At 40.8% G+C, this 14,331-nt stretch overlaps 1 protein-coding gene across 4 annotated transcripts in view; it reads left to right on the top strand.

Moving 5' to 3' along the window:
- Positions 1-14,331, top strand: part of CFAP221 (cilia and flagella associated protein 221) — a 103,324-nt gene that overhangs the window by 34,561 nt on the left and 54,432 nt on the right. For all 4 annotated transcript variants that reach the window (XM_017500254.2, XM_017500257.2, XM_017500255.2 and 1 more), the window contains one exon: positions 6,683-6,786. In XM_017500254.2, coding sequence (XP_017355743.1) covers positions 6,683-6,786 — 104 coding nt within the window. The remainder of the gene's footprint in view (positions 1-6,682; positions 6,787-14,331) is intronic.

Here is a 14,331-nt window from a genome sequence, read left to right on the forward strand (position 1 = left end):
TTAGCATAATTGATAAAATGTTTAAATAATAAGGTAACAGGGATAAAAGTTGTGGTTACTTCCAGAAGCACTAACAACTGCTTGCCTTAATATTGTAATTGTCTGATTCCTATAAGTTACAGAAGAACTCTAATTCAATATCCTATTTGGTTCTGAGAAATAACAGGCATGAGATATAGAATTTAGTTTAAAATGTTAAATTCCACTCAAACTCTAATAGGATTCTGTCTCTTTAAATATCAAAAACTTCTAAATAAACTTCATATTAGATAAAATTTCTTTTGACTCAAATTCATCTGGACTGTCTTTGATTTATGGTTATGGGAGCCATACAAACTAATTTGACATCCATAATATGCATGACATTAGTGAAAGCAAAAGTTCAGCAATTCCACTGAAAATTGTACTACTTACACTGCTATATCTGCCTCTGAATTATGGCACTTGGAATTTTGTGCCCTTAAGGGATTGTTTATTTTTCCACTGGTTAATGCATCAGGAGCTTGGCTTCAAATAATTATTAAACAAACACCCTGGCACCTTTTCCATGGGACTTATCAGAGCTGTGAAATTAATTGAAAATTGAGTATAGATAACAAATGGGAAATGCCCCAGGGGTTTTTGTTTGTTTCAATTCAGGAAAATGCAAACATACGGCTTTTAGCAGAGGAGCCCTGAGCGTCAGACTTTGGCTTGCTGGGACAGCTTTGAGCATGCCCCTGGGTTACCGACCTAGGGCAACACAGCCTGTGTGGCTGTGTGAGTCACTGGCCTCATCTTCAAAGACCATATCTGGACAGTTTAACACTTCACACTGCACATCACCCAAGGCCTACCTAGGTTCTGAGGGGCATAAATAACTTCGCATGCATGTATAATTGTAATGTTAGTTTTATCTACCCAGCGCTGGTAGAGTAGCTGACACTCTGGGGCCTGAGCCTCTATTAGGATGAATTGCCTTACCTTCATATATTCTGTTTCTCAGAATTAGGAAACATCTCAGAGAGTGAAGATTGACTGCATACCTCTAACAGAGCCCGATTTAAGACAGGATTTATGAGTTTGGTAGAAAATCCTATGAAGTATTCATTTTACCATTGACTGAATACCAAACTCTGTATGGTGACCCTTATTCAGAATTTATAGCAGAAACCTAGGGCCCCTGAACATGAGTATATTAAGTCTATATAGGTATATAGGCCTATACCCTATTGGGGATCTCATGTGCTCACAGTACAGCTACACTCCTCTCAAAAAGATACCATAGCTAAGGAACAATGTTTTAAAAACAAATACCAGTGCAAATTAATTAGAAACAGGGTACTGCCTGATATTAGGAGCTCTGCATTCAGAGTGTAGAGCTCTGGTCAAGATGAAGTAGCATGCTCACACTTCAATGAACCTTTTTTTGTGTGAAATACCAATTAGTGACAAACAAAATATAAAAAGAGACCTCCAAAAAGACAACCTCAGGCTCAGAAACAAGAGGAACATCTCCACAGAGCAGGAACAGCATAGAAACGCTGAGTGGGAGGTAGGGTGCAGCCACAGGCTTGCAGGCTCCAGGTTTTGAAGCAGTCAGGCAGCGTTGGAGACCCCTCCATGGGTTAAAGGAGACCACAAGTGTCTCACTGATTCAGGGGATCCGCACCTAGCCTAAAGAAGAGGTGAGCTGCCCCACCTTTGCACTACCCATGAAAGAAAGCTGGAAACCCTCTACTGACCTGCTGCCTGGGCCTGGGGTTTTGTCCCTGGTTGTGGACAGAGGAAAGTGCAGAGGGCAATGCTAATCAGCTGTGGTGCAGAGGTGAGCCATGTTACCTGCTGGCCCAGTGACTGAGTTCACTGTGGCACTAAAATAGCTAGCTGGCAGGAGCCCCAATATGCAATTATAAAATTCAATATAGATTAAATCCTTTTATTCAAAATGAGCCTGCAAATCCAGATTCCAAAACACATGAATAAATCTTGTGCCAGGAAAGACAGCCAAAACTCAACAATCAGAATATAATTGAATGAAACAAATTTTTAGAAACAGCTTAATAAAACTTTAAAATAGATGCACTTAGGATTCTCAATGAGATGATTGAGGGAAACTTCCATTTTAAAATATCAAGAAATTATGCAACAAAAATAGGTGGAAATCGTTAAAAAGGTCAAATAAAAAGAACCAATTAGAAATCTTAGAAATTCAAAATATAGACAGCAAAAACTTAAATCTCAATGGATTGAATAAACTCTACGCTGAAGATAAGAAAAGACTGATAGATTGGAAGATAATAATAATACAGGAATTCACCCAGCATAGAGTATGTAGAAGATACATTTTACATGAAGGGAAATTAGGCAGTATGGAAGCTAGACTGAGAAGCTCGAAGATATATGTGTCTCATAAATTAGAGTTCTGTCAAGACGGAGTGGAGGGAATGGTACAGAAAAATACCAAGTTTTTCAGAATTAAAGATAATTATGAAGATTTGATAAGTGCATTCAAATATTAATATCTAGCAGGCTAAAGACAAATTTCTACCTAAACACATAAGAGTCAAGCTGCAGAGTGTCAATAATAAAGAGAAACCTCGCCTGTAATCCCAGCACTCCGGGAGGCCAACGCAGAATCACTTGACCCCAGGAGTTTGAGAGCAGCCTGGGCAATAAAGTGAGATCCCATCTTTATAGTAAATAAATAAGTAAGAAGAAAAAAAAAAAAGAGAGAAACCTTAAAAAGCTGCCAGGGAGAAAAGAGTGATAATCTACAAAAAAAAAATGACAACAGTTCTTCATCAGCAACAAACAATTAAGGAAAGATGTGGAGTAAATATTTTCAAAATGCCAAGGGAAAATAAACAGTCAACCTAAAATTTTTCCCAGGGAAGAAAATAAAAAATAAGTTTATATACATAAGAATTTCTCATACACAATCCTCACTAAAAAAAAAAAAAAAAATTAAAGCAGCAAGGAGAAAAACATATTCAGAACATAGCCATGGGAATTGAAGAATGGCAAACACCAAAATTAATTATATAGATTGGTAAATTTAATTAATGAGTAACCATTTTTAAAAATCAGTATTTTTTGTTGTTTAAGCTAAAACTGCAACCCAGCATATACAATATGGAGGGATAAGAAAGAGCTTTCGATAGGCAGGTAGGGCTGACCACACTGTATTTGGAAGGATAGAAATACTAGATACATTTAGACTTTGTTGGGAATTTTCAATAAGTAAGACATATCGTTTTGGGTTTTTTGGGGGTTTTTGTTTGTTTGTTTGTTTTGAGACAAGGCTGTGCTCTGGAGTGCAGGCTGGAGTGCAGTGGTGCAATTTCGGCTCACTGGAACCTCCACGTCCTGGGCTCCAGCCATCCACCCATCCCAGCCTCCCGAGCATCTGGGACTACAGGTGCATGCAATTGTGCCCAGCTAATTTTTGTATTTTTGTAGAGATGGGGTTTTGCTCCATTGGCCAGGCTGGTCTTGAACTCCTGAGCTCAAGTGGTCCACCAGCCTCTGCCTCCCAAAGTGCTGGGATTACAGGCATGAGCCACAGCACCCAGCTGTCAATAAGACATATCTTTCAAAAATTTACAGTAATAATTAAAATTATAGAAATGCAATCTATAGCTGCCAAGTCATAGAGGGAAAAAAAGTAGAAATGTAAAAGGAATCAGTCCAGGAAGAGGGAAAAGAACAAAAATGAACCAAAGATGTTTTTTAGAAAACAGGATTTTTGTGTTAGAAAACACAAAACAAGGTGGTAGAAATATGTTCAAATATATCTATGATTAATTATAACAAATGAAAACAGATTAAACTCACCTATTAAAAGGAAAACATCCCATCTGCTAAATATGTTTTAATCAAGCTATATGCTGCTTTCTGGAGACACATCTAAAGAAAACTTTTCAGGGAGTTTGAAAATGAAAGAATGGAAGAGGTACATATACCAAGCAAACTTTAAGAAAAAGAAAACTCATTCATGATTCAATGGGATAAAAGCTTAGAAGTAGAAAAAAATTCCCTTGACCTTATAAGGCATATCACAAACTTTCTAAAAATATCATTCTTAGTAGTAAAAATTAACGTATTTCCAATAAAGTCAAAATAACAAAAGAATGCCCTCTTCACTTCCATTCAGTATTATACTAGAAGTCATCAGTGCAATGATCAGAAAAATATATGAGAGTTATAAGGTTGGAAAAGTAAATAGGAAAGAGAATCTTTTTTTTTTTTTATATATAGATTATATAACTTACGCTGGGATTATAGGTGCAAGCCACCATGCCTGGGCTAGACTGTGTAATTTTCTACATAGAAAATCTAAGGAAATCTACAGATAAACTTTTATAACCCGTAAAAGACTTTAGCAGGGTTTTAGATCAAAATCCAAAAGTAGCATTGCAATACACTAGTAATAATGAATTATAAAAGAAAAACATTCCATTCATTACGACACAGATGCTATTAGATACCTGGTGCTATGGTCTGAATGTTTGTTTCCCCCTCAAAATGTATGTGTTTAAATCTAACCCCCAAGGTGATATATTAGGAGATGGGGCATTTGGGAGGTGATTAGGCCATGACGGCAAAGCCCTCATGAACAGGATTGTGTCCTTATAAAAGGGCTCCCTGGCCTCTTTCATTATATGAAGACACAGGGAAAAGATGGTCATCTGTGAACCAGGAAGTGGGCCTGCACCAGAAACCGAATCTGACAGCAGCTTGATCTTGGACTTTCCAACTCCAGAACTGTGAGGAATAAATTTCTGTTGTTCAGAAGCCACCCAGTTTATGGTATTCTATGATAACAACCCAAACATACCAAAACACTTAGGAAAATACTTAACCAAAATGTGTAAGCTCACTATGGAGACATTTATAAAACTTGATTGAGGATATAAAATTAAACCTTAGCCAGGTACAGTGGCTCACGCCTGTAATCCCAGCACTTTGGGAGGCCAAGGCGGTAGGTCACAGGAGATAGAGACCATCCATGTTCATAGTTTGGAAGAGATTTTAATTTTTTCCAAAATAAAGATTGATAAAACCACCTTAAAGCAAGGAAGAAGAGGGAGAGAATTGGGTAAGGAGCTACAGGGAGCATCAACTCTATTGTAATGTTTTATTTCTTTAAAAACATAATGCTGATATACCCAAAGCAAAAGATTTGTTGGAGCTCGGAAGTAGATAAAGGGATCTTTATGTTACTGTTCTTTACATTTTCCTTTATATTTGAAATATTTCACAGATTTTTTAAAGACAATGACTTTTAAATCCAAATGAATATGTTTGGGGCATAACTTTAAAAGCCACATCTGAGCTATATCATATCCCCAAAATTGCTACTGAAGAAAGGGTTATTTCACTTCACACCAACAAATATTTGTTGAGTTTTGGTCTGTGTGATGCTCTGGGATATACTAGAAACCCAAATGGACTTGGTCTCTGCCTTCATAGGACTCTGAATCTCCAGGGAAGACAGACACTGGGCAGGTAGGGAAGCCTGTCCTTACTGGAGAAGTCCACAGACAGATGGGTTTAGATGGGTCCTGCCCAGAAGGTAGAGCTCAGCTGGCCTGGCAGCTCTGCTCAAACCAGATTGCAACTGTGTTCTCCTGGGAATATGAACTGAGAAATGAGCAGGGATGGGCAGTTGGCAGGGAGACCAGCAGCTAAAAGAATAAGAGGCAGGGCCAGCCTCGCAGCAGGAGGGCTGTGATGGGGTCAGGGCTCAGAAGGTATGGGGTAGAGAAGAGATGTTCAGATTCGAAGATGAAGCTGGCTGGTGGCTGAAGGAGAAGGGAAAGGTTGCAAAAAAAAATCAGGAATGCGGGGAGTGGCTGGGTCACTTGAAAGGAGGCGCTTGACTTCCTACTGCTGCAAGGGGAGCCGATAACCTGCCCCAGCACTGCACAGGATGCAGAATTACCCTGGAGAGCTCTGCTTCCCTATGCAGTCAACTCTGGCTGACTTGGGTTGCCCTGACAGGGGCATGGAGCACTCCAAGGAATGCCACCACTGCCACAGCTCCTGTGGTGCTGTAAGCGACGAAGTTCACCTTGTCTTGCAGTGACAGACCTCCTCCAAGTTCTCCAATAGTTGCTGGACTTTTGACCAAATAGAGTACCTATCCTCTTTCCATCAAGCATAGCCCGAAGTGTGGCTTCCTCCACACTGTCCCGTGCAGTCTCTATGAAAGGCCAGGGGTCTCCCAGGCTTTCTATAAGCCCATCTCTTTGGCCTTTTCTTGGTTTGGTGAGGCCAAGCTGTGTGGTACAGAGTGCCTTTTCCCTATCATGGCAATTCTGGAAAATAAACCTAACAGTACTCAAGGGGTAGCAAGGACAGTGGTGTGAGGAGTATGGACACCCAGCACAATCAACTGCATTACCTCCCAGGTCTGCCTCTAACTAACTACGTCACCTTATGTGGAATACCTACCCTCTCTTGTGCCTCAGTTTCCTCCTCTGTAAGTGGGGATAATCACAGCACCACCTCGTAGGATTAAAACAGTTAATACATGGGAAATGCATGGGATTACTCCTGGCACACGGGAAGTGCTAGATCAGCACTAGCAGTCATCATCATTGTTTATTACATAACTTGACTCTCCATTCCTTCCTACCAAAAGAACTAGTTATAAAGAAAAATAATATTTTTGTTTTCTTTTTTGTTTGTTTTGCAGCAAAACTTATGTTATTCCTTTGCAGTGCAGCTGTCCTGTAGATTTTGAGTTCCATATCACTTTGATTCAGTCTCATCAAGCCTTTGCTATTGAGCCAACATCAGGTAAGGAGTGTCAAGATTTCAAGTTTCCAATTTCTTCTGAGTTCTCAGATCAAAGAGAGGATTTGAAAAGTAGGTGTCAAGTTCTAAAAACAAGAATAAGCTGTGTTCGAATATTATATTTTCAAACACATAACAGTAATGAATTTTACACATATCTGACATGATATAAATTGGAACTGGACACTTCAGAATAAAAACACTTTGGGATAATTTGTATCATGTAGATAATTTTTAATAATGTTCAGGTAAGTTTCTTCCAAGATCAAAACTTGAAATCAGAAATTGATCCATTCCCATTCTAAGTTTGGCTCCTGGTACATCCTTGGTTTTATATCAACCTTACAATTCAATTTCAGATAAAATATGGGCCATGCACAGTGGCTCATGCCTGAAATCCCAGCACTTTGGGAGGCTGAGGCTGGTGGATCAACTGAGATCAAGAGTTTGAGGCCAGCCTGGCCAACATGGTAAAACACCATCTCTGCTAAAAATACAAAAATTAGCCAGCGTGGTGGTGGCACCTGTAATCTTAGCTACTCGGGAAGCTGACGCGGGAGAATCACTTGAACCTGGGAGGCAGAGATTGCAGTGAGCCAAGATTGCACCACTGCACTCCAGTCTAGGCAACAGAGCATGACTCCATCTCAAAAAATAAAAAGGAATCTTCTTTCTTCCAGAGCTTTCAGAATCTTAGTGAAGGGTCTGATGAATTTGTCTCATTTGTGGTGTGGACAGAATGTCTTTGCATGCCCCAGAGGACATAGATCCCTAGGCTGCTAAGAACATTTGAAAGTGAGATTTTACACCTAAGGTAATCTCTGCTTCCCAGTTCCTATCTCTTGATATTTAGGTTTGGGATTTAAATATCTGTCCACAGTGGTCTACTGTGGACAGATATTTAAAATTGTTAAATTTACAGTTTAACAATTGCTAAAATTGTTTTAAGTCTGGGTATTCATTTGTTTACAACTCTTTCAGTGCTGCAATTACATATTTTTTCCAACAAATGAGTGTTTAAAGCAGAAACTGTGAATTAATTCTACATTATAAAATGTACATAGATTATTTTCTAGAGGACCAGGAGCCATTCTGAGATTTTTTTTAAATATAAGGTAGCCACTGTTTATATTGCAAAAAACAGGACTTGATTCTCTTTCCAGAGAAAAGAGGCTTATTATTTTCAGCTATCTGGGCCTAAAAAAGAAAGGAAAATAAACGATCACTAAAATTATACTAAACAAGATAATATTTCAGATGTTAAGTATAGTTGATATTCTCACAATAGGCCTTTCTGTGTGTCCCTGCCCCTCTGATGGTCCATAATTCTATTAAGTTCCATGGGCAGAAGGGACTACTACAATTTCTAAGCAGCCATGATGGGAGCTGCTCTAGACAGGTCAGTGTGCAGGTTTACAGGTATGACTGAGGTGGGTACAGACAGGAGGCCAGGAATTTGTGGTGTTGGAATGAACTCATGAAGGCCTTGAGACCTTCAGCTGAGCTGACATCAGTAGCCAGGAAAAGGAAGAAAAGCTCAGCACCTTATGGCCTAGCCTACTTCTTAAAAAGTTGTGAGATAAGACTCAGAATATTAATTTACCCAAAGGGTTTTGAAACACATCCTGTTCACAACAGGGTACTCTATAGATATAGAAATACAGCATTAAGCAGAATCGACTGACACCGATGTATGACACACTTTAAAAAATCATGCAGGCCTCTCCTCCAGTGCTCAGATTATAAAATGCATAGCCACATAATTCAGACAAATGCATGATATGTGAGATACTTTGTCCGATTCATCAGATAAGATTTTGTGGTTGTTTTGGTATTTGTTTTGGTATTTGGTATTTGTTAATTAAGGTTTTAAATTTGTCCTTTAAGTGAAATTAAATTGAACATACCAGTTTGGAGTTGAGAGAGAGGGGAGTGCTAGGAACATAAATTTGGATGTCACTGGGTGTTGTACATTTGTACGGCCATTGGACTGGACATGCGGTCATCTTGGGAGTGAGTGTGGATACAGAAGTGGACTGAGAATCACTCAGATACTCAGAGGACAGCAAGGGGAAATGGATCCAGGAAAAAAGAAAGACCAAGGAAGAAAATCAGGAAAGTGCAGTGCAAGAGAAGAGAATGAAGGAAAGAAGAAAAGAAGCCCGGCAAGCCAGGGGTCTTGAACTTTGGGATCCCTCTTTTGCCGTACAATGAATGACCATACAATGGTCCATCCAACGAATGACGTGCATTGTATGGATAGTGTTGCTGATGTGGCTTTTCAAACTGGTCTCATGGGCTCCACCCGTCAGCCTCCTCGGTAGCTATTTTATGAGTCTCAGGGCATCGTTGGCCCACCAGTCTCAGGAATGTTCTTGGTTTGGCTTCCCACTTTGTTGATCTGTCAGTACATCTTTGACTATTATACTTTTGAGGTTCCAGAATTCCACCTGCAGTGGAGAAAGCCTTGGCTGCATGGAGAGTGACTGCAGCTCAAGCGATTGTGTGCTCACTGGTCTCCTAACTTGCCGGGCATCTGGCCTGACTCGGAGGCTGCACAGCTGGCCAGTCATGGATGGCTTTTTGGCCACAAGGCATTATTGCCTCCATTTTACAACCTGGGTTCAGATAGACTGAGAAGCTGGGCTAATTTTAGACAATGAGCATGTATATTTGCAGACACTGTTTCAAGCACATGTTTGGCAACCAATTTCTAAAAGACATGGGAATGTCTTTTAGTCTGTAGGTTACGAAGCCACATCTTCTCTAGGAACTAGAAGCATCATCTATGCACACCTTCCATGCATTTTGTGCTCAAGTTTGCCAAATGAAAAACATTTGAAGCAAACTATTAATCATCCTGTTTATAAGGTATGTCCTGAGCTTTGACTCAACTGGCCGTCCTTAAGATGCAGGTGTGTGCTGTAGCTGTCAGGAGCTGGACCCGCTGCTGGTGGTGCCAAGATATTCCTGAGATTGGGGAAAATGAATAAAGGATTTTGTGACCCTCCTGTACTGCTGACAAGAAATCATATGCAACCAAAACTTGGAGAACACTCTGTTGATAATTTTGGAAGAGCCAGAAATACACAACTTTGGCCAAGATATTTAATTTTTCTGTGAACTCTCAGAGAAATATTAACCAAGATCTTATTAATGTCAGAGATCAGGCAAATGCCACAAAACATTTTTTTGCACTTGTCTACTTGTCACTATGTTGTGATCATGGACATTCCCCTGTCATCACATATGCAAAGGATCTAACTCATATAAATGGTGAATTGCAGCATCAAATGGCTGGCTAAGCAAGAGCTCCTTGGGGGCTATTGCTTAGAGTTCTTATATAAAGTTTCAATAAGTTCATTCTCTCTTTTTTTAATTGTGAGAAATATATAAGCCACTTACAAATAATTTTATATTTTGTATTTTCTTCTGAAATCCAGCTTTCTTACAACTTTATATCGGTTTGGGAGTAAACACAGAGCCTCTGCCCTTGCTTTGACCTCAAACCACTTTTTGATTCTAGATGTTACCTGGGGGCCACCAATCCAGCAGGAAGCACCTTCCAGCAAAATGAACCCCCATCCTCCAGCATGAGCACAGGGACACCAAGAGCACTGTACCCTGCCTGTCAAGGTTCAAGGCTCTTTCATGAAGCACCTGTGCTGGGCAGCTTGTCTGGACTCATCCGTAGTCCAATCATGCCATCTCAGCTGAACTCAGCCATACTCCTGGCCAAAGCTGCCACTGTGCTACCCATTTAGATTGCAAAAAGGAGCACATGCTGGCTCCATTTTGCCTTTATTTTCTCCAAAGACCCCTTGGCCCCTGGCTGAGGTAGTTTATCACATAATAAGCCCTACCTGCAGGGTCCAGCAGCCTTTGGGAGTCCAGGGCAGAGCCATTACATCCACAGAGGAAAATGATGAGGGGAGGGTGCCCCTACTTCTCTGCTCTGCCTCACTGTACTCCTGAGGACATGTGAGACAGAATACCCCCAAAGCCCAGCACAAACTGTGCAGGGGACAGATCAGGATTGTCAGGGGGATAAACGGTAAGAGCAGATCTCCAGCACACAGTGCAGGCCTGCATAAAATGCTTCTTGCTGGTAGTTAGGACCATGATAAACAGCCTCATCCCAGAAAACGTATACTGGCTATATGACTGCTTAGAGAAATGACAACATGAGGTCTTTGGCCAGGTTCACTTCCAACATGTGATGGAAATTAGTGAGATAACCAGCAGAGGGCCTCTGACAACCTTCCATGTCAGCAAATGGAGGAACAGCCGGGGGCCATATGTAGGGTTGGAAAAGAGCGCTCGTGAGAGGTAAAATCGAGAGATCAAACCTTTAAAAGATTTTCCAAAGCACCAAACCCAATAGTGAGGAAGGGAGAATAATTAGGGACACTTAATATATGACATGGAAATGAGTTCCCTAGCTTTTAGAGGGCGTAGGTAATTAATTAATAATGGCACACTGAAGAAGTCAGGAAAAGCTGGACAGGCAGGTGGCAATTTTCTGTCACACTGGTAGCAATGGCCAGTTTTACCTGGTGCTCAATATACCCTTTATGGGTGGCAGTGGTTGCACACAGCGTGGCTGATGTGATGTTCATAATTGCTTCTATTTACTAATTGTTAGCCACATGCCACGTGCTTTGCTAAGCACATCACATACGCCATCTCATTTAATTCTACAACCTTGTCCAAGAGGACCATTTGATGGGCTATCATTCTGGACTGGTTGAGCTCAGTTGATCACAGCAGCAGTCAGTGAACTTGACCCAGAGGACAATGCCTCTACCTTAATGAAGCTCTTTCCTCACATCTGTACTGCCCATCCAAAAGTGATTGTTCCAGCAAGGCCGGGAAGAAGTCAGGGATGGTTTGACCCAGCTTCTCACCCTGCTGGGAAAGACAGTCTTCCAGGAGGCTGGAAGAGAATGTGGATTTCATGATGGACAGCAGGCAGTTCTGCGGGTCCCACAGTGCTGGTCTGGGGTAGGTGCCGTGCCAGAAGACAGGCAACAGCAACAACAGCGGGAAAAAAAGAGTCACTCTAGGTATATAAATAAGTATAGAAGAAATGAGGGTAAGCAAATATAAATATTTCTTTTAAAAATGGCTTTATAAAAAATGAAATATGTATTGTTATTTTAAAAATTAAAACACTGAAGAAAAGTACCAAACCCAAGCTGAAAAAACATTACCAAGAACCTCACCACTCCAGAAATAACCATCACAAACATTTAGCTATCCCTGCAGATACCTCTCTGTGCTTATGAACAAAGAGGAGAAGGAGGTAGGCTGGAGGCATATGATAATGCAGAGACACAAAAAACTACAAGAAAACTTGGATCATATGATACGTAAAAATGTTGTTACTTGATATGGACTGAAGAAAAAGTGAAGCTAACAGGAATTGGTGAACTTCCTTGGTATACGAAATATTCATTCCTAAAATTTGTTGCTAAAATTAAGAAAAGAGATAATGAGGCCGGGCACAATGACTCACACCTGTAATCCCAGCACTTTGGAAGGCTGAGGTGGGCGGATCATGAGGTCAGGAGTTTGAGACCAGCTGGCCACCATGGTGAAACCCCATCTCTACTAAAAATATAAAAAATTAGCTGGGTGTGGTGGCACGCACCTATAGTTTCAGCTACCTGGGAGGCTGAGGCAGGAGAATTGCTTGAACCCAGGAGGGAGAAGTTGCAATGAGCCCATTGCGCCACTGCACTCCAGCCTGAGTGACAGAGTGAGACTTCATCTCAAAATTTTTTTAAAAAAGAGATAATGAAAGCATTAAGAGGTCAGAGCCACTATCTTCTTCAACTGTGTGCTTCACCTTCAGCTAGAATCTTGGCCATGGAAAACAGGAAACAGTCCAGGTGTGGTGGCTCACGCCTATAATCCCAGCACTTTGGGAGGCGGAGGTGGGTGGATCAGGGCATCAGAATTCAAGACCAGCCTGGCCAGCATGGTGAAACCCTGTCTCTACTAAAAATACAAAAAATTAGCTGGGCATGGTGGCGCAAGCCTGTAATCCCAGCTACTCCAGAGGTTGAAGCAGAATTGCAACCAGGAGGCGGAGGTTGCAGTGAGGCGAGATTGCACCACTGAACTCCAGCCTGGGCTACAGAGTAAGACCCCAGCAAAAGAAAGAAAGAAAGGAAGGGAAGGAGGGAGGAAAATAGAACATGTGTACTTTCTCCCTCCCCTCTTAAAACTCCCAACCTTGTTGAATCCTTCTGTGTTTTCTGTAGCATTTGTATTCTCTTTTGTGACCATAAATGCTGCAACTATTTCATTTCTATTGAAATGGAGCCACAGATTTCACCTTTATTCTTTATTCTTAATTTAATTATTGAATTGATTAATCCGATTAGTTTAAATTTATTAATTCTTTACTTTATTCTTTATTCTTAATTTAATTATTGAATTGATTAATCCGATTAGTTTAAATTTATTAATTCTTTACTTTATTCTTTATTCTTAATTTATTCTGTACATTCCCAAATTCTTCACTTCAGTTTGTCCAGCTGTCTGGATGCTGTCACCTAGTGGCTTGTTAACCAGTGGCCCCTGGGGCCACATGCCTGAGTGCTGGCATGTTTGACAGTGTCTCTCTGTTGTCTGCAATCTTGAAAGACAACCTGGTGAGGTAAAAGTCTTGGTTTGCAACTTGGTCTATCTCAGAACTTAGTAGACATTGCTGATTGTCCCCAGCTTTGACTTTGCTAGGAATTTGGAGGCTGGGCTGAGTTGTTCCCCATCAAAGGTGAATGCTGGATGCCCTCAGAAATTTTCTTTTCAGTCTTGAGGTTAAGCAGTTCAGCAGGATATGTATTGGTGGTGTTCTGCATCATTTTTGTCCCCTGGAACATGGCATGTCCTTTTGATCTGGAGAAAAATAACTTTTGCTATTTTGGGAAATGTTTCAACTAGTAAAACCTTGAAGGTTTTCGTGTTCTATTTGCTTTGTTCTCTTCCTCAGGAATACCAATTATGTGTGTATGTTGGTCCTCCTTTGCCTCCAGTATCTATTATCTGCTTTAAAATCATTTCATTTTGTGTGGATTTCTCATTCCTACCTGCTACAGCCTTACCTGTGTTTTCAGCATGTGTATGTGTGTGGTATTTGCATGAGTGTGGTATATATGTGTGTGTGTGTGTTTATTGTTGTTCCTTTGCTGAAGTTTCCACTTCGATGACTGTGTTACTCTATGTATTACTATAAAGGAATATCTGCAGCTTGGTAATTTATTTTTTAAAACAAGAGGTTTAATTGGGTCATGGTTCTGCAAGATGTACAGGAAGCATGGTGCTGGCATCTGCTCCTGGTGAGGACTCAGGAGGTTTCCAACTATGGCGGAAGACCAAAGAAGAATAGGTGGTGTCAGATGGTGAGAGAGGGAGCAAGGGAGAGGTGGGGAGGTACCAGGCTCTTTAAACACCAGCTCTCATGTGAACTCAGGGCAAGAGCTCATGGTCGGGAGATGGTACTCAGCCATTCATAAGGGATCCACCCAGATGTCCCAAGAC

Source organism: Cebus imitator, unplaced genomic scaffold (genome assembly GCF_001604975.1).
Source record: "Cebus imitator isolate Cc_AM_T3 unplaced genomic scaffold, Cebus_imitator-1.0 Scaffold264, whole genome shotgun sequence".
In the NCBI taxonomy this organism is placed as follows: domain Eukaryota; kingdom Metazoa; phylum Chordata; class Mammalia; order Primates; family Cebidae; genus Cebus; species Cebus imitator.